At 44.6% G+C, this 20,354-nt stretch overlaps 1 protein-coding gene across 3 annotated transcripts in view; it reads right to left on the minus strand.

Annotated features, from left to right (window-relative positions):
• Positions 1 to 4,705: 4,705 nt before the first annotated feature.
• ZNF687 (zinc finger protein 687) overlaps positions 4,706 to 20,354 on the minus strand; it is a 302,238-nt gene continuing 286,589 nt past the window's right edge. For all 3 annotated transcript variants that reach the window (XM_086947350.1, XM_086947349.1, XM_086947351.1), the window contains exon 9: positions 4,706 to 8,174. In XM_086947350.1, coding sequence (XP_086803476.1) covers positions 7,629 to 8,174 — 546 coding nt within the window. In that variant the 3' untranslated portion in view covers positions 4,706 to 7,628. The remainder of the gene's footprint in view (positions 8,175 to 20,354) is intronic.

Below are 20,354 nucleotides of genomic sequence, written 5' to 3' on the forward strand. Positions count from 1 at the left end.
AGGCTCCTGGGGGTCTTTTGGAGTAGAAATCACTTCAGCACTTAATCCTACTTTCTCCTTTACACCTTGGTGAGGAGATTTTAGGGGACCAGAACCACCAGACCTATCAGAGATCTTTTGAGTGGATTTAGAAGGAGGTTCTATAGAGGATTAAGGGGATGACCTACCGCTTTTTATTGATCTCCTTGAAGAAGAATCCTCATCATCACTGGAAACAACCTCCTTCCTCAATTTCATCTTTTGTATACAGGGCAAAAGAAGTCCTTCCCTGTCCCTCAAAGTCTTTGTAGAGAAGGTCCTGCAGATTTTACACTCTGTAGCCTTGTGGTCTGGGTACAAGCAATAAATGCAATCTGTATGCTGGTCAACTACATACAGCTGCTTTTTAGATCAAGTAGCACAAGCCTTGAATAGAGCTTTCTTTTCCTTATCAGACATTCTTCCAAGAAAACAGGTTGTTCTAAAGTAGTAGAAGAGACTCCCTCAACACAACGTGCGGTGGAAAACCTGAGGCTCTGTCAGGAAGGATCCAAGGGGTGAGGCTCTTCTGATTGGTTGTTGCAGAAAGTTTGGTTTCTTTTTCAAAAAGAGATTGAAAGGCTACAAAATGGTATTATGGTAAATGGTAATACTATGGTATTTTTTTATTTACCGAGGCTCCCACTCCGACGACGGGGAATGATACAAAGCATGGGAATCTATGAAAGTTCCAATACTGGGGCAAGATGATGTGATCCCTTTCTACTAAGACCAGAGGTATGAGGCCGCCCTTCTAAAACCCAAAGAGACCTTCTGTAGATATAATATACTAGCAAGGGAGGGTAAGACTGAAGTGCTATTTAGACTTCTTCCCTTTAGCATTTTAACATGCTTTCACCCTTTGTATTTTATGGAATAGTAACTATGCTGATCACCTTGTTGCTTATAATAAGTTTGCTTGTATTAGCTAAGATACTGCGCCTGAGAATACAGCATTAGAAATAAATATTTCAAACTTGCACGTGTCCTCATTTACTCCTCGTTTTGGACTGGTATGTTAGTATAATGAAAGGGTGTTCATGTGTTCCACGTTACCTGAGGTGTTCCAAGTTCATGTTCTGGGTTGTCTAATCATTGGGGGTATGGAAGTACCAATGAGACACAGATTGCTAGTCTGGTAGGGGATTTTGGCTACTAAGGTGAGTTTTGGCACACCCTAATTCACTTAGGTTCCAAGTCTCTATGCACAGTTCTCTGTAGGCGCAGAATCCCTGGAGGTATGTTTAATACAGAAGTTAATTACCTTTCATTACAATTCTCCAGTGTCAGTATAATTCATATTGGCTTGAATGCATGCTTAAAGCTATCAGCAGCAAGGAACCCAAAGACAAGGAAGGACTTAAGCATGTGGATTTATGAAATATCTAATGCTAGATTAGAAAATGTTACTCATTTCTAAATCCAGTGTTATTTTTAATAGTAGATCAACAGACTAGAACCATGACAGGAAATTCGTTTTTGAATATCAAATTCTTGATCAGGAGAAATAAATATCTTAGCCTTCAAAATCTAGCATCGTTCAAAAACTGCTTATGTAAAACTGAATACAGCACCCAAATATTTAAATACACCTGGGAAGAAATCAAAATCCTCGCATTAGAGTTAAACAACATTTCTCTTTATTCAAGGAATTTAAAAAAAGTTCGTAAACATAAATCTGCAGCATAAATAGTTATCGTTTTTCAGCTTTTGAACTTCATTGTCCAACTTAAGGGCTCATACTTATTTGTGGAAAGGACCAGACAATTCAAAGAGAAATAGTCCTTCGTGCTCTAGTTCATCAAGAAATGTACAACATAATATTCATTTCTGCCACATACTTAAAAAAGAAAGCAAGTTCATATTGGTGGATCAGTTTTATCTGAAAAGTTTAGGTGACATTCTAGCAATCCAGTATTTATCAAATGATTCACAGCTAGTTCATTGCAGCTGGTTTATACCAATAGTTCCTTCTATCATAAATCCTGCATACTTTACTTTTGTCTATATTATTTTACCACTAGGAGAGGTTTTAATTTTCTACATTCTTTTTGGACAGAATTTGTGTTAAGAAAATGTCAGCCAGAAGATTACACTCAAAGTGATGTTACAAGGAGAAAAAAGGCAGTACAGTACTGATCGACCTAAAACCCTTATATATGGGGCAGCAGAAGGGCATGTAAGGTATGTCTGCGTGTGAGGAAATGCATAACCAATTTGATGGAACACAAGCGCTCTGGATGTAGCAGAGCAAATGAGTTTGCTGGGAGACAAAGCGAATGGCAAGGAGAAAGCGGGAAGGTGGGCGAGTTGACATAGCTTTTCTTATTTAAAATAATTAACTTCTTCCCCTGAACAAGATTCATGAAGGTTGTTTTCTGCAAGGAACGTTTGAATATTCACACCAGTGTGAAGACAGAAACAATTTGCCCAATTACACAGCTCATGCTATGAAATGATCACATTTCGATGAAAGCTCTTCCTAGAGAAATAGAAACCAGGCTTAGAATCTTTTCTATTTGAAATCTTCATTTAAAGTGAACATCTGAACGACCCCAACATATGTGCGCTCCTAGAACATCATAATATGATTGATTATACTATAAATAAATTGCGTTGCCATTTTAAATACAGTAATTTACTACATCCTTTCTGAAGGCTTTATTCGCAAATATATTTTATTTTTGAATAGTTAGCAGTTTTATAACTGCTTTAAAGAAACTACTTAAAGTTAACTTTAGGATATATATATATATTTTTTTTTTTAAAGAGAAGGGTAAACTGAGAGGACGGAAGCCTTAAAGGAAGCTGCTTTATGGAGCTGAAAATTGGCACTGAACCTTTAACCCCTTCCAGGCTCATGACGAGCTGGGCTCGTCATGAAGTAGCCTCCTACCAGGCTGATGACGAGCCCAGCTCGTCATACTCAATGTACTTTTCAAAATCCCAGCACAGGAGGAAAATATCACTAGCAGCAATAGTGTTAAGGGAGCCAGTATCTCCAATATCTCACCATAAAATGCGTTGGTGACTAATTATCCCCATTGGGATTTATTATCCTGAGGTTGCGGGGGAGGAGCATGGGTCGTACATCGCTTCAATGAAGATTTCATTGAAGAAGAACTACAATTTTTTTTCCCCTCCATCATGGCATTTTCTTTAATTGTCAAAAAAACACAGACAGAATAGCAAGACCACAGTGATGGTGAAGCAAAGAGATGGTACAAAAAAATATATATATTTAGTAGGAACAAGTAAACCGGAGGAAAAATTTTGAACAGCTGGACTAAAAAAGTGTCTTGAGATTGTGCAATATTTGCAAATATCACCAAACAGGGACATTACTTAAGAAGGCTGCATGATGGGGAGCATGTATTTCTTCAGGTCGATCCTTGGGTCTAGCAGCTCAAGATTTAGTTGCCTTTTGTTAGCACAAGCTATACCCAATACAATGTTTTTAGAAAACAATAGTTAAAATGTAGTTATGAATGTGTTTGAAACACTTAACAAGCTTAAGTGTTTTTTTAAATAAAATCGAGTACTCTTAACTTGCAGCATCTGCAAAGAGCTCTCATGACATGACGTACCTGAAATTGGAATAAACACTTTTTCACAGTAGAAGTGATTAAGGATTTAATGGAGGGCCGTAATAAGGGACACCTCGGAAAGGTTCTGCCTGTAAGGTGCAAAGACATCACAATGTTTCTTAATGGACAAGAACATAAGACAACCATGACAGACATATTAGGTAAGGATTGCCTTCTGTGGCATATTATTGGACTGATATTACACAGTCTTTCCATTTAAAAGCATAGGAGCGCCTGTTAGTGGGATAGTTTGCTTTTTAAAATGTTCACGGTCTATTTCTGTAGGTTCAGTTGGCTATAATATATTACTCCATATCCATGCTGCAAAGCTCAATGATGGGAAAATAGGATGACGAATTGGACTCCAAAAGCCTGGACAGACTACTTATTTTATAAGCGACTTATTGTGAAGACTCGTAGAACTATGGACACAATCCATGAACCAATGCTGCCACGGTCATTCCGGGCCAATCAGAATCATTCTGACTTTCACATGTTGCAACTTGTTGAATACTGAAGAGGATTTAGTGGAAAAGAGTAGAGAAATTCCCATGTTCAGGTGCCAATCTGCAAACCTTATTCCCAACAGCAAACAGCTATTTGTGTTCCATATTAAAGTTGATGCATGTCTTTGGGGACTTAGCATGTTTAAAAGTCTAGTCCACTGCCTTCAATGTCAGGAATTTCTACAAAGCTGGCTTATGATGACTATGAACTGTAGAAAGCAGTTGTCTTGACAGGCTCTAAACTATAGCATCTCAAAAACGGATTGGTGTTAAAATCACTAAATAGTGAGAGTATTGGAATGTCTGTTTTTCTCAGCTCAATTTTTTTCTGCTATGGAGGGGCACTGGACAGGAAGTAAGTCATTTTAACAGAAAAACTCAGGGGCATATTATCAAGACAGGCGATAAAATTATCGCCGCTTTAGTGGCAGAAAACTGCCACTAAAATGGCGATAATTGGCTTGATAATATGCTCTATGGAATTCCAATTAAAGCCATGTTAGATGTCCTTCACATCTAACATGGGCTTCAATTGGAATTCCATAGAGCATATTATCACGCCAATTATCACCGTTTTAGCTGCCGTTTTCTGCCGCTAAAGCAGCGATAATTTTATCGCCTCTCTTGATAATATGCCCCTGAGATTTGTCAGGTGTAAGCAAATCACAAACCTGTCTTCAGAAGACATTGAATGGATGTGAAAAAGTAAGATTTGTTGCAACAGATCCAGTCAAGAAGGGTGAGATGTTCAAAGCCCATTTTGGGATGAGATCCTTCACACAGGACCTTGAAAACGAGATATTGAGCAGCTACTTAATCAGAGGTAGCACACCTCCAATAAAGTAGCTGCTTAATATCAGCTTCCTGGTCAGCTCTCTAAAGCCGCCCTGCAAGCTCTTTCTCTCTCTCGTCTACAACTGCCCCTTAAAGAAAAAGAAATGCAAGCGCTGCAGTGTCCTCTCATTTGAGCCAATTATATTTCTGAATTGCTATTTTTAAAAGGCAAAACATGAATTTTGGAAAACGTATCTTTCAGATAGGCTACAATAAAGGTCTGTATTTAAACATGACAATTTTAAATATGTATATAAACAATGTGCCAGAGGATCCCAGACAACTATCTGATTATATGAAGAAACATCATTGTACGTCGGTTCTTATAAGTAAAATCTATTATCAACTCAATGTACGTATTTTTCAATATTAGAAAAATTAAACTCAGTCTGAGTTGTCTTTTCTCCCGGATTTGCAGATATAACATACATATCCACAACAATATCTCAAAGAACTTTGCTAAATTTACATCCGATATAACAGACAGTTAATCCACTGCAGCCAAACCACGCACCCCTGGACCAGAATCTGGTGATGGTATCTATAAACCCGTTTCAAAATCTCACTGTGGCAGAAGGAAAATAAAAACTTCAGGGTGGTGCTGGGGGTATACTTTTAATAATTGAAAAAGGCATCAATTTATTGAACTGAAAGATAGATCATAATAAAATAAGCACTTTCTATCAAGATCCAGTGCAGGAAAAAGCTATTTTTGAGAAGGAAGGTAAAATCCTTAGCATGCAGAAAACTTCATGGGTTCTGCCCCGTACAGTTCCTTGGTTTGCGGAGTGTGGGGAGGAAGGGAACATTCAGCTGACATTCAGCTGAAGGACAGGCCTGCCCTCTTTCAGACAGGGACTAAAAGGTAAGACATGGAAATATTGACAACCTGTAGTAATAAGTCTGGAGTAAATTTTCCATTCCCCAATAACCTTATGAAAATAATTTTAACTGCCCCATGCCCATCACATAACGATATGAAGATTTGCAATTGCTTCTGTGAATATCGATGGGCTGCCCAGGAGTGCGATGGGGTGTGAAAAGAGGCTATAGCGGTTGATTGGCATGCAGTGAGGGCCCACTGGGGCTTGCATCGATATTGAAATTCTTAGTCTTTAGTATGTGTTTTTTTATGGGTTTTTTTCACATACCAACATTTGGTGTGGGAGGTTTACACAAATGTCTGGATCAGCGAAAGGCTGACAATATTCCAACCACACACAACTGGTTGATCTCTCTGGGCGGCTATCCGAAGAACATTTTTAGCGCAACATTTCCTTTAACAAACCTTTAAAACTATATGGGCATGTTTTTGATTATGTGGGAAGAGTGACAGTTTAACCATATAGCACCCCTGATCACACACTCCTCCCACAAAATTATCCCTTGAAAGGTCACCATGCTGGACATAAACAGTTGAGAATTAGTGCTAATCTTTGAAAAGGGAATGCAATGTAATTTCACATTGTAGAGTTTATTTCTGTTAAACAGAACTCCATGGCACATTTTTAATACAGGTGCCTAAAATCTTGCAGCTTAGGAAGTCAGTACCTCCACCTGCAGAGGAACAAGACACCAACGGTAGAGAAAAAGTGGAAACGTTTTAGGAGCATGCTTAGATTTGCCTAAAGGTAACAACAATTCATCTCTTTTGTAACATCAAAAATTTCCCATTAACATTTAAGCAAAGCCTTTTCTGCTGAGCTTCACCAAACGAGGTATGTAGGAATTCATTTTCAGTTAAATCAATTCAATGATAAATTAGCAATATGTCCACTAATTACAAATGTCCAGTTATTTTGATGCTTACTATAAGCATTTAGATAATCTCAAAAATATGCAATTTTTGTCAAATTACACATCAAATGAAGTCTTTTGTCTAGGATAATGTAAGTGGAGAAGATGGGAATAAAACTTGGGTCTTCTGATTCCAGTTTAGCTAGACTAGATTGTACAAAGGAAAGAGGTCACCAGTACTGCTGTGACATCTGAGGAGCTTTTGGGACATAGGGACCAATGAAGGAAATCCAAATTAAACAGGAAATAGGTGGGCAATAATGCTGTGGATTTACCTTTCATTCTCAGTGAGTATAAACCGAATAAATATACAAAACTAAAGTATACGGAACGGAGGATGAACTGGGTCAAGAAGAAAATCTGAAACTATGGGCAGTATGGCTGTAGTTTCATACCTAACCTTTGTTTAACATGCACGAGTTTCCAGAAAAGTCCCTGATGAGCTGAAGCCATAACCTCTCATCTTGCACTTCTGAGGGAAGGCTGGATACAGGGCCTCACAAAATTAAAGCCTGGCCATCCCCCATCTTCACCACATCCAAAAGAGACAGCAGCACATCAGCAACCCGAAAGCGATACGGGGGTTGGGTCTTAGAAGTTAAAAAAAATTCACTAACACGTGCATCACACTGCACCTGGATGGCTCATCAAGAGTTTCCTGCACGTAGAAAGGTCATTAATCAATTAATGAGGACATAGACTGTTGGGTGGGATGCACAATTTGATACAATTTTCATGATAATCGTTCTTCAAGGACATGAACATTCATAAGTGAACCTGACCTAGGTCTCTAAAAATTCTGTGCTGAAAAATATATATATATATATATATATTTATGTATATATATGTACATATTTACAAGGGGACTCTGTGGGGCCAGTTTGCTCTAACTCTCTGTACCAACTGTCTGCCGTTGTTTGATGAATGCCATCCCATGTGTCCTGAAATGAGTCTTCAGGTTGAGCTGGTTATCAAAACTCTTATTGCATACTTTGCAGGTGAGCTTGCCATCGACAGGTGATGAGGGGTCTCCCGTCTGTCCTGCCCGTGGCTCTCGTTCTTCCTTTTTTCCAGAACCTTTCATCTTGTGAGTGATGAAGCGATGGCGGTTCAGAGAACCTTGGGAGGTGAAGCACAGACCACACTCCAAGCACTGGTGCGAGCTTTCGTCCGTCCTGTGCTGAGGGATATGCTCCTGGAAGTCGTCCGAATCATGGGTGACATAACCACACTTCCGGCATCTGTAGGACGATTTCTTGTCTGGCTTCAAATTCTTGGAAGCACTGTCTGCCTTGGAATTCTTGGAGGCACCATCTGACTTGGGGCTCTTCGATGCACTCTCAGTCTTGTGGTTCTTCGAAGGGGGAGTGGTGCTGTCAGGCTCCTCGCTGCATGAATCTTCAGATGAATGCTTCCGTTTCCTCACAGAAATCTGAGGGACAGAGGGATACGTTTAAATTCCATTTTTAAATAATAAGTAAAAGACATTTCGGGATGCAGGCTGTTTAAAGAGGAACATGGTTCTATTATTAGATCATTTTATGCACAGTATACACTACTTTGCAGCCAAAAGCAGAGCAAGATCAAGCTCAGCCATGGGTGAAAAGCTTACTGTACAACTCTTTAGGAAATGAAGGAAGAAGGCAGCATGACAACAAAACTTTGCTCAGAATAAACCTTGAATATCAAATCACAAAGAAGCTTAAATATGTAAAGACTTTTCAAATTTCAAAAGTGCTTTATTCGAGTATTACTCATAAAAGCAGACATACAAACATATAATAAAAAGCAATTACATTTACAGAGTCATTTAGACACAGCACATTACAGAATTTAAAAAGAACTATAACACATCATAGATACAGGTGCAAAGTTAATTGCTATTAAGAATACCAAAGAAATGATAATCACAATGACCGTAAAAAATCCTCAAAAATTCATACCATTAAAATTTCATACCGATGATACATAAAATGAGCGTTTGCAGAGAATAGACACAAGTCTAGCAGTCTCTGATCAGCTAAATAAGATTTACAGAGAATAAACATTAGTCTAGCAGTCTCTGAACTATTAGTAAGCAGTTACAGAGAATAGACAATTGTCTAGCAGTCTCTGATCAACTTGGCAGTGAGTAATTAGCTTACCAGCAATCTCTGCCTTATAACCCACGCCCACCCCAAGTACTTTGCGGTGGCAATTATGATCCAATTTACAGTAGTGGATTTTACAATACGCAGCGCTACCATGCTACTTTTTGTGCCTAAGTTCCTGCACATAGGAGCCAACCAAGCTCGCCTTGGGGCAGAATATGCTGGGCAAGAAAACAAAAAATTACCAAGAGTTTCTTTTCCTACCCCACAGACAGGACAAATTGCTGCACCCCCCTGATTTCCACTAAGATGTTAAATTACAGAGAGGGAGCGAACCTACCCTCAATTGGAAGAGCAGTTTTCTGTCCATGGGGTTCGTTATGTAATCCCAATACATTTCATAAATAGGGTACATCTTAACTTCTAGGAAACTAGTGGTCATGGACCCACTGTTAGTACTGAGCATACTCCTATTAACAACATATTCCCAGAAAATGTTTTTTAAAGTGGACTTTGAGGGAAATGAAGCCCCAGCTGGATCGGTCCATAAAGCATTTAGTCCTAGATCGAACAATGCAATCTTTAATGTTTTAAACCATCTGATTTTATTATAACGGTCAGCTTTAATAACATCTATGAAGCCGTCCGCGTAGTGGGAGAGCTCTGGCGTAGTCCAAAGCCTACGCCAGTATAAAATCGGACGTAATTTTGCCATTTCCGAAATTTCTCTCCTGCCTAGCTCATAACGCAGGGGCAATAGCGGACCGCTCTGTGGGGTACCTGTCAATGACCTTAAGAATTTATTTTCTGATGTTTAGAGTTCCTGGAGATTTTCATGCCCCCATAGCTCCGCACCGTACAAAGCAGACCCAATTGCTTTTGCCTCATATATTATCAAGGGTGGTTTGATAGGTTTAGTCAGTGATTTCCTATGTTCCTTGATAATAGTGCCAGCTAGTTGCTTATGCCTTAATGTAGCAATATTAAGATGTTGCTGCCACTTATTGTCATTAGAGATAAGGATCCCCAGATAGGTGAAGGATTTTACAACTTCCAGAATGCGACCACTCATGGAAATTTTTGATTTAAAGTTTCTGTGTGGATTAAAAACCATGAGTTTTGTTTTGGACGCGTTCACCTCCAGTCCGTGATCTACACAGAACTCATCAAATATTGCCAATGCTTTTTGCAGACCACTTGGGGTTTTGGATAAAATTAAGGTATCATCGGCAAACATTAAAATAGGAACTTTGTCACCTGCAAGAAAAGGAGCATCCACAGCCCGAGATTGCATGCGGGAAACAATACCATTGATAAAAAGGGTGAACAGAGTAGGGGCCGTTGAGCATAAAGACTTTTTTAATCGGAGAACCTAATCAAAAGTTTATACATTAAAATCATAAAAAAGCTAGCTGTCCAATTTACAAAAAATTATCAATTTCCAACTGGGAGAATGCCAGTTCACCAATGTAAGCCTCCTTGTCCGAAAGGCACAGATACAATTTGGGAGTGGGAGAGGAATTACGATAAGACGAGCAATTGACACCTCTCAACATCAAAAGGCTTCATCATCCAAAACTAAGAAAAATAAACATTGGGTCTTGGAGCGCCCAAATCTACACCCCTCATCAGCCAGGATAGCTTGATTCCAGTGGCAAAGTGAGCAAGGGACCCACTTCTGGGCATACCCTGCCAACTTGGGGGGCACAAAGTAATCAAAGTGATGATGGACTGAGCGCTGAAACTTTTCAGACACTAACCCCGAGTCACAGATCTGGGTTGAATCAATCATTCCTTAGCTCACTTCACCACCTCAGTTCAGACCCTGCTATATGCAAATCAGTCTTGACCCTGTGCCTCATGGGAACAGTCCAGCCCGAACTGCCAAGCAAGGTCTTCCTTGTACCGGAAACAAGCATCCTGAGACCGGTTTCGGTCAGAAAAATAAAACATTACGATTGTGGCAAGCGTAGCTGTAGATAAACATGCTGTGCAGACTTTTGCCATCTAGTGTTGGGCTTGGATGTGTGCAACCGGTTTTTCAATTCACGAGGTATAGTGACTCTTATCACTGGTGATGCGCATGGTTATCAGCTCCATCATTAAATTGTTTTTTCTCTGCTGTCGGATTAAGCTGGGTATCCACCAAGTTCCAGGTCGATGCCAAGCAGTGAGTCTTTGAGCGCTTTAGGAATTGCCTTTCCCGTTGCTGAAAACGATTGGATCTTGCAGTACCTTTCGATGTCTTTGTGACCTTTAGCCTCGGCCACTGGGTTCTACTTGATGTGCCTTTCGCGGCCCTTGCTCCTCTCGAGCCTACACCATCGTGGTTTCCCTGAAAACCGTGTCTGCGTGATGGAAGGGACTCCATTCCAAAATCATCCAGAGTACAAAGTATCCCTGGTCAGATCTACACCAGGTTTGCAACCTCTATCTATCCACGGAGCATGACAAGGCCTGCTCCGCGTGCCTTACCTTCTGCAGTAAAAAGACGTTGCAGTACTGGCACGAACAATGCCTCCCTCGACGACCCTTGGCGCAATGGCAGGTAGTCACACCCCAGACCTCTTTGGGACAGGTACAGAGGACACAGGGCTGGGGCCAATAGGCAAACAGTCCCTTCACTTCACCCCAAGCCAAGCACCCTTTCAGCGCCTGAGGCTTTAGAATCCCTTATCTAGGAGAGGCTAGCCAGGCAGATTCCTTACCATAGAATTATCGCCAGGCATCAGAGTGGCGATAATCCAGAAAATATTTGTGAGCAGAATCCCTATATGCCTGTAGGTGGCGTTGATTGGCTCCGCGTGGCCTCTTTCACGCCGAATGTGATATGTGCGAGGCCTACATAGGTGGTACCCACTTTTTGTGACTTTCCACGCCAGGTGAGCGGAGCCATGAAGAACACGGACCACTGATGTGGAAAACGTATAGTTTCTTACCTGTTGATGTAGTTTTGCAGCTTGAAGATCTTTCTGGATTCACTATGCTGTGCATTATTCCGCGGTCTAGTGGTTGGGTCCGGAATCTTAGTCTTTTCTCTTTTTTTTTTCTTTTTCGTAGCCCAGGTGGGCGTCGACGTCCCACCTTTTGGTGTCCTTCCCGTGACGTCGGCACGCTTCGTGCGGAAGCTCCTACCCTTGGCCGCTATCTTCAGATTCTTTTTTTCTCGTTTTATGTTCTGTTTGCGAATCCTTGGCAATGTTCAAGTAAGTGATTTACCCGCTTTGTCCTTTAAGGTATCTGTTTCAATATTGTCCTTGTTTTACCATCGTCTTCTCCAGCCTCATCTTTCTGGCGGAGGTGGGTGGGTTTGCTAGTGAATCCAGAAAGATCTTCAAGCTGCAAAACTATACCGACAGGTAAGAAACTATTCGTTTTGCAGCATGAATCTTTCTGGATTCACTATGCTGTGCATAGACTTTGTAGCGATTTGTTATGTTTGTGGCGGCTGGGTGGAAGATGTGCGTTGGTTGTTAAATATATGTTGAAGCACCTTCTGTCCTACTTGTGCTTCCTTGTTCATTTGTATATCCACACAGTAGTGCTTAGTGAACGTGTGCACCGAAGCCCATGTTGCTGCCAGGCATATGTCTTGAATGGGTGCGTTAGCCAGGAAGGCTATCGTTGCTCCCTTTTTTTCCTAGTAGAGCGGGCCCTTGCCCCTTCTGCTAGTTCTTGGTCTGCTTGTTTGTGGCAGAATTGTATAGTTTGTGCGAGCCATCGTGCGATGGTTTCCTTTGTTAGTGGTCTACCCAGGAAACTGCTTGCGAAGGACACAAAGAACTGCTTGGTCTTCCTGTGTTCCTTGGTTCTTTCTATGTAGTGCATTACTGGCCTTCTAGCGTCTAGAGTGTGCAGTGCCCTCTCTGCGCCTGTGGCCAGTTTCTGAAAGAAGCTTGGTATTTGCACTGTTTGGTTGATGCGGAACCTCGACACCATCTTTGGCATAAAGTATGGGTCCGTTCTCATCACCACCCTATCATTGTGTATCTGGATGTAGGGTTCTTGTAATGTTAGCGCCTGTAGTTCGCTCACCCTGGGCAGCGAGGTGATTGCAACCAAGACGGCTGTTTTCATTGTTAGCATTTGTAGGGAGGCCTTATGAATGGGTTCAAAAGGCGCTTTCATGAGCTTTGTTAGGACTAAATTAAGGGTCCATGCCGGCGGCGGCATCCTCTTTGGTGGTGCGATCCTTTTTGCCCCTTCCAGGAATCTCTTTACTATCTGTGACGTAAAGAAAATCTTCCCTGTTTCTCCTCTTGTGTAGGCTACTATTGCTGCCAGGTGCCCTCTCAGCGATGATGAGCTTAGCTTTTCCTTCAGCAGGTGTGTGAGATACCTTAGCACCGTTGATTCTCTGGTCATCTTCTTGTGTAGCTTCTTCTTGCTGCACCATTGTATGAACCTTTTCCATTGCGCCACATAGCACCTTCGTGGGCTAGGTCTCCTAGCCTCCTGTAGTACCCTCAGGGTGCTCTTAGGTAACCTCAGGTGTGCGAACTGTGTTCAGGAGCCATGCTGCTAGGCTGAGGCTCTCTGGCTCTGGGTGTAGTACCTCTCCGTCTTGCATGGAGGGTAGGTCTTTCCTTTTCCCGAACTTGTGGGGAGCACCTTGTGCCATCTCCATTATCTGTGAGTACCAGGTCTGCCTGGCCCACTGTGGTGCCACCAGGATCAGAGTCATGTTGCTCGTTCTGCACTTGTTGAGTACTCGGTGTATCAGTGGTATCGGGGGAAAAGCGTAAGCAAATGTTTTCGACCAGTTTATCCATAGGGAATTTCCAGGGATACTTCCCCTGGTTGCCTACATGAGAAGCTTCGGCATTTTGCATTCAGGTGTGTTGCAAATAGCTCTATTGTCGGTGTTCCCCACCTTCTGAATAGCCTTAGCGTTTCCTGCGTATTGAGCTCCCACTCATGGGATGCCGATGTCTGTCTGCTGAGCTAGTCTGCTTCCACATTTTCTTTCCCTGGTAGGTGTATGGCTAGCAGGTCTATTTTTAGTGGGATGGCCCATCTCCATATCTCCTGTGCTAGGTTCGATAGCGGAGCTGATTGTGTTCCTCCCCGTTTGTTGATGTAGAACATCGTTGTTGTGTTGTCTGTTTGGATCAACACTCTCTGGTTGTACAGTTTTGTCTGGAAGGCTTTCAGGAAGAGGAACACAGTCTTTAGTTCCAGGTAGTTGATGTGTTTGACCGCATCCGCTGGATTCCACAGACCCCTCACCCTGAGCTTGCTCATGTGTGCTCCCCATCCCTTCTGGGATGAGTCTGTGGTGATGGTCACCGTTGAGTCGGTGGTGTAAGAGGCTCTCCTTCTGTTATGTTCTCCTTCTTCCACCACGACATCTCCTCCTGCACTGCGTGCGTTACAACCACTAGATCTTACCAACTTCCTGTAGCTTGTGACCATTGTTCTTGCAGCCATTCTTGGAATAGTCTCATGTGGAGGGGTACATTTGGTACCAAATGTATGCAGGAGGCCTTCATGCCCATGACCTTGCTCGCTGTCCTCACTGTCAGAGCTCGGACCCTTCTGGTAGAGTCGGGTCTCCTTCAGCAGTGCCAGTGTCCTCTTGTCGCTGGGGAACACCTTGCTCTGTATGGTGTTGATCTGTGCTCCTAGGAATATTTTTACTTGCTCTGGTTCCATAGAGGATTTCCCCCAGTGAATGGAGAATCCCAGGTCCATCAGTGTATTTGTCACGTGCTGTGCGTGCTCCTTGCATGTCCTGTGTGAACTTGCCTTTATTAGCCAGTCGTCCAGGTAAGGGTATACATGGATCCCTTCCCTTCTTCTTAGGTGCACTGCCACTGCTGCGAGGCACTTGGTGAAGACCCTTGGTGCGGATTTTAGTCCGAACGCTAGGGCTGTGAACTGGTAGTGATCTTTGTTGATGGTAAATCTCAGTAGATGTTTGTGCTGCCTGTTCATTGGGATGTGCAGGTAGGCATCTTTGAGGACTATGGTGGCCATGAAATCTCCGTCCCTTATCTGGGGAATGACCTCCTGCTGGGACGTCATCTTGAACTTTTGTGTTTTTAAGTACTTGTTCAGGAACCTTAGGTCCAGGATGGGTCTCAATGTTTCGTCCACGTTTGGTACCAGGAAGTAGGTGGAGTACACTCCCTTGTTTCTTTCTCAGTATGGTACTGGTTCGATGGCTTCCTTTTGGAGCAGTTCCTCAGCTTCCTTTTGAAGTAGCTCTAGCTCTTTTCCTGACTGCGCCTTCTTTTTTGGTTTCCTGTTTGGCGGCGTCCTTTCCAGTTCTATGCAGTATCCGAACTGTATGATTTTGAGTATCCATTTGTCTGTGGTTATCTTCTTCCACTCCCGGAAGAAATGACTTAGCCTGCCTCCTACTGGTGTTATATGTTCGTTGATTTTTGGCCCGTGTAACCCTGTGTTGGTCTTTTTGTACTCCACCCTGGGAGGCATTGCACGGGTGGGCACGTATTGCGTGACGGAGTCACTTTGAGGTGGATTGATGGCCCCCTCTTTTATTCGCCCTACTGCGAAAGGACTGGCCCCTTTGCTGGTGGTGCCAGGTTTGTTTTTGGCGACGGCTGTGTTTGGCTGTCGACCTGGTGGGACTGTTGGAATGTCTGGTGCAACGTTCCTGGCTGGTTCCCCTCCTCTTCCGTTCGGTCTCCGTGACGGGGTACCCCTTTTCATTCCTCTGAATTGTAAGGCCCCCATGGACCTTGCAGTTTCGTTTTCCTTCTTAAGCTGGGTGAGTTTTTCATCCACCGGCGCCCCAAACAGTGTCTCCCCATTGAACGGGGTGCTAAGAATGTTGTGCTGTACCCCTGGTTTGAAGCCTGGGATGCTGAGCCAGGCCTGCCGTCTCTCAGTGATTCCCAACATCATCAGCCTGCTGGATGAGTCTGTTCCATCCAAGGCTGTTTTGAGGCAGGAATTTGCCACATTTTTCTCCTCCTCCACAAGGTGTGAAGCTCTTTGTTGGTACTCGTCTGGGAGGTGCTTCATCAGCTGCCTGATTTCGTCCAGGATTTGGTACTGGTACCGGTTCAGTAGGAAGTTTGAATTTGCCATGCGCCAGTGCATTGCTGCATTCCTTTCTATCTTTCTCCCAGTTAGGTCCATCCTCCTGCTTTTCTTGTCTGGTGGTGGCCCTGATGTCTTTAGCACATTTGCCATTTTCCTAACAGTGGCCGCAACAATGGAGTCCGCTGTAACTGCCCCTCTGATGTACGGAGGGTCTTTAATGGAGTGCTTATATTTCTTCTCTGTCCTCAGCGTAACGGACCTGCATGTCACCGGTTCTTTGAACGCCTCCTTCCCCTGGGCCATGACACTCTCAAGCATGGGGAGGTACTAGCTCCTAGTCTGCGTGGGGAGCAGGGTCTCCAAGAGGAAGTCTACTTTTGGTTTTTCCTCATCAAGCTTGACTCCAAACGCCGCTGCCGCGTTCTTGATGTCCATATTGTACACCCCAATGTCATCTGGCGGCGAAGGCCTCGAAGGGTACGTGTCCACGGCCTCTTCTGGGCTTTCAGTGTCGAGGTCCTGGCACTCCAGGTCCTGTGTCCCTGAGGATGCCGATCTGAGGGTCATCCGCAGGTCGTAGTCACCCTCCTCCTCGTAGTAGAAGGCTTCTTCCTCTGGATGATCCTGGGTCTCTGGACTTTTCGACGGCTCTTCGGCCTCAAAGTCCTCCTCCTCTTCTATCTGGACGATCACAGTCGGTGGCTTCAACGGAATCGTGAACCTCTTCATCTTTTCGTCGAACTCTTTCTTTCTTTGCAGGATGTTTTCCATTTCGGCCTCGAGCAGTCTTTTCTTTCTTTCCTGTTCTGAGTCGGACGGTTCGGCTGATCTCTTCGCCGTATACATCTACGTCGAAGTGGGCTTCGGGGCCTTCTCTTTTGAAGTCGAACATTCCTTTTCGGGGACGTGCTTCGACGACCTTGGCTTCTCACCGGTCTTCACCGCCTGGGAGTCCTTCTCGAAGGATACGCTGGGCTGTTTGTCCTTGGATGCAGCTGCGGCCGTCAAGGTTTTCGTTAAGTTCGGGTATTTGTATAGCGCACTGCTCACCCAGAGGGTCTCAAGGCGCTTGGGTAGGGGTCCATTATTTGTCGAATAGCCAGGCTTTAAGTTCTTTTCTGAAGGAGATGTGTTTCTGGGTAAGGCGGAGGTGAGTGGGGAGTGAGTTCCAGGTCTTGGCAGCAAGGAAGGAGAAGGATCTGCCACCCATGGTGGATTTTCGAATGCGCGGGACAGCGGCGAGGGCTTGATTGGACGATCTTAGTTGACGGGTGGGTTGGTAGAAAGACAGTCGAGTGTTGAGGCATTCGGGTCCAAGATTGTAGAGGGCTTTGTGTGCGTGGGTGAGAAGGCGGAATGTGATTCTTTTGTTGACAGGAAGCCAGTGGAGGTCTTTTAGGTGTCCGGTGATGTGATCTTGGCGAGGGATGTCTAATATGAGTCTCGCTGATGCGTTTTGGATGCGTTGGAGTTTTTTCTGTAATTTTGCTGTGATTCCGGCGTATAGTGTGTTACCATAATCCAGTCGACTCGTGACCAGTGCGTGGGTGACAGTCTTTTGTCTCGAGGGGGATCCAACGGAAGATCTTTTTGAGAATGCGAAGTACGTTGAAGCAGGATGATGAGACTGCGTTGACTTGTCTGGACATCAAGAGAGAGGAGTCTAGGATGAAGCCAAGGTTACGTGCATGGTCTGTGGGTGCGGGTGCTGTGCCCAGGGCGGAAGGCCACCAGGAGTCGTCCCAGGCAGAGGGGGAAGATCCTAGGATGAGCACCTCCGTTTTGTCTGAGTTGAGTTTTAGACGGCTATGTTTCATCCATTCAGCTACTTCTTGCATGCCTCCGTGAAGATTGGTTTTGGCAGTGTTAGGGTCTTTGGTGAGGGAAAGGATTAGCTGGGTGTCGTCGGCGTAAGAGATGATGTTAAGGTTGTGTTGACGCGCGATGGAGGCGAGTGGACTCATGTACACGTTGAAGAGGGTGGGACTGAGTGATGATCCTTGAGGTACTCCACAGATGACTTCAGTGGCCTCAGATTTGTATGGGGGAAGTCGGACTCTGAGTTCTCCCAACGAGGAATGAGGTGATCCAGTCCAAGGCTTTTCCTTGTATTCCGATGTTGCTGAGGCGCTATATGAGGGTGCTGTGGCAGACTGTGTCGAAAGCGGCGGAGAGGTCGAGTAGGATGAGGGCCACAGTTTCACCGTTGTCCAGTAGTGATCGGATGTCGTCTGTTGCTGCAATGAGGGCGGTTTCGGTGCTGTGTTTGGCTCGAAATCCGGATTGAGATGGATCGAGGGAGTTGTTGGATTCAAGGAAGGCGGCGAGCTGGTTGTTGACGGCTTTCTCAATGACTTTGGCCGGGAATGGGAGGAGGGATATGGGTCGGTAGTTTTTAAGTTCAGAGGGGTCTGCTGTGGGTTTCTTCAGAAGGGCGCTGAGTTCGGCGTGTTTCCAGCTTTCTGGAAAGGTGGCAGAATTGAACGAACAGTTGATGACATCACGGAGATGGGCTGCGATGATGGAGTTCGCTTTGTTGAAGATGTGGTGGGGGCAGGGGTCGGTTGGCGAGCCGGAGTGGATGGAGTTCATTAGGCGGATGGTGTCTTCAGTGGTGATTGGGTTCCAGGCGGTGAGGTTGTTAGTTGGCGGAGATGGAACTGAGGGGGGTGGGGAGGGTTGAAAGCTGGGAGTATTCTCGAAGCTGTTGTGGATGTCGGCAATTTTGTTGTAGAAGAAGGAGGATAGCGCATCGCAGAGGTCTTGGGAGGGAGTGATGTTGTTAGATGCTGCGGTGGGGTTGGTGAATTCTTTGACGATGTTGAAAAGTTCCTTGCTGTTGTGAGTGTTGTTGTCGTGACGATCCTTGAATGCTGATTTCTTAGCGGATCGAATCAGTTGGTGGTGTTTGCGGGTGGCAGCCTTGAGGGCGGACATGTTGTCGGTAGTTGGGTTTTTTCTCCAGGGTGCGGCATAGCTTCTTGGATTTTTTAAGGACATCGTTGAACCAGGGAGCCTTTTTGCTGGATGATTTGATCTGGTGTTTTTTCAGGGGTGCTAATTCGTCAGCACTGTGGGTGATCCATTGCTTGAGATTGGTGGCCGCTTGGTTTGGGTCCAATGAGAGGGTGGGAGGGTTTTGGTTGAGTGATGTGAGGAGTTGGTCGGAGGTGATTTTGTTCCAGTTTCTCCGAGGAATGGGTTGTGCTCCCTTCGAGGACTTAGACTCTGTTTTTCGATAGTCCGATTCAGACCTTCGAGGGTCTGTCGGGGCTTTAGGGGTCGTCGACTCTCCTACCTCTTTAGAAGTTTTCTTATTGGTCTCTGCGACCGTGTAGTCGCCGTCTTCTTCGTCAACGTTGTCCTCCTCGTTGCTCAAGGACCCCAGGTCTCGAAGGGACGGCTGTTGGTCTTTGCCCTGCATGCTGTAGTTGGCTCTTCTCTTACGCTCTCTAATGCGGAGGGTCTTCGGTGTGAAGGCAGAGCAGGCGTTCCAGCCCTTGCTCTCGTGGTCGACCGATAACCAGAGGTTGCAAACCGGGTGCTGATCCTTCTGGGCGTATTTGTGGTGGCAGTTGCTGCAGAATTTAAAGGGTGTGTTGTCCATTTCTTGCGCTCAGGCGGCCCACGGTGTGAGCATTCTCCGTTGGACGTCGAAGTTCTCCTTCGTCGTCCCGGCTCGATGGTGTCTTTCCTCGTTGTCTTCTCCGTCTTTTCCTTGCAAAATTCGACTCTTCTGTGTCTTCTTCCCTCCAAAAACTCTGGAGCCTCTCGGGAACGATCCAGACCCAACAGCGGAAAAAAGAATCTGAAGATGACGCCCAACAGTGGGAGCTTCCGCAGGAAGTGTGCCGACGACACGGGAAGGACACCAAAAGGTGGGACGTCGACGTCCACCTGGGCTATGAAAGAAAAAAAAAAAAAAAAAAAAAAAAAGAGAGATAAGACTACGATTCCGGACCCAACCACTAGACCGCGGAATAAAGCACAGCATAGTGAATCCAGAAAGATTCACCCTACTAAAATAGGGCCCTGAAATGGTGAAGCCCTCACCACAGAAATTCATTTGCAGAGCAGGGAGAATGGTTGGGCCGGTAAGGACTCTGCGGCTAGATAGAGTCCATACAAGATAAGGCTTTACCAAAAGGTAACTTGTTTATCTGATAAAGACTTCTAGCTGTAGGTTCCTTACCTTACAATAGATACCCAAGCAATACCTCCCAGGAGGTGGGTCGGCAAACCAATTTCACACCAAACAGACCAGCAGGACTGAACGCACAAAGTGCCCATCCTTTCAGGCCTGACTGTGCAGCCAGTAGTGTCTTTTGTGAATGTGTGCAAGGTAGCCCACGTTGCTGCCTGACAGATGTCCCGGACAGGGACCCCGAGTGTTAACACAGTGGGGGCAGTCTTAGCTCTGCTAGAATGAGCAGGCACACCCTCAGGGGGTTGCTTCTTGGCAAATGCATAGCAGATTTTAAGGAAGAGCACTATTCATCAGGAATGTT

The sequence above is a fragment of the Lissotriton vulgaris genome, chromosome 12 (assembly GCF_964263255.1).
Source record: "Lissotriton vulgaris chromosome 12, aLisVul1.2, whole genome shotgun sequence".
Classification (NCBI taxonomy): domain Eukaryota; kingdom Metazoa; phylum Chordata; class Amphibia; order Caudata; family Salamandridae; genus Lissotriton; species Lissotriton vulgaris.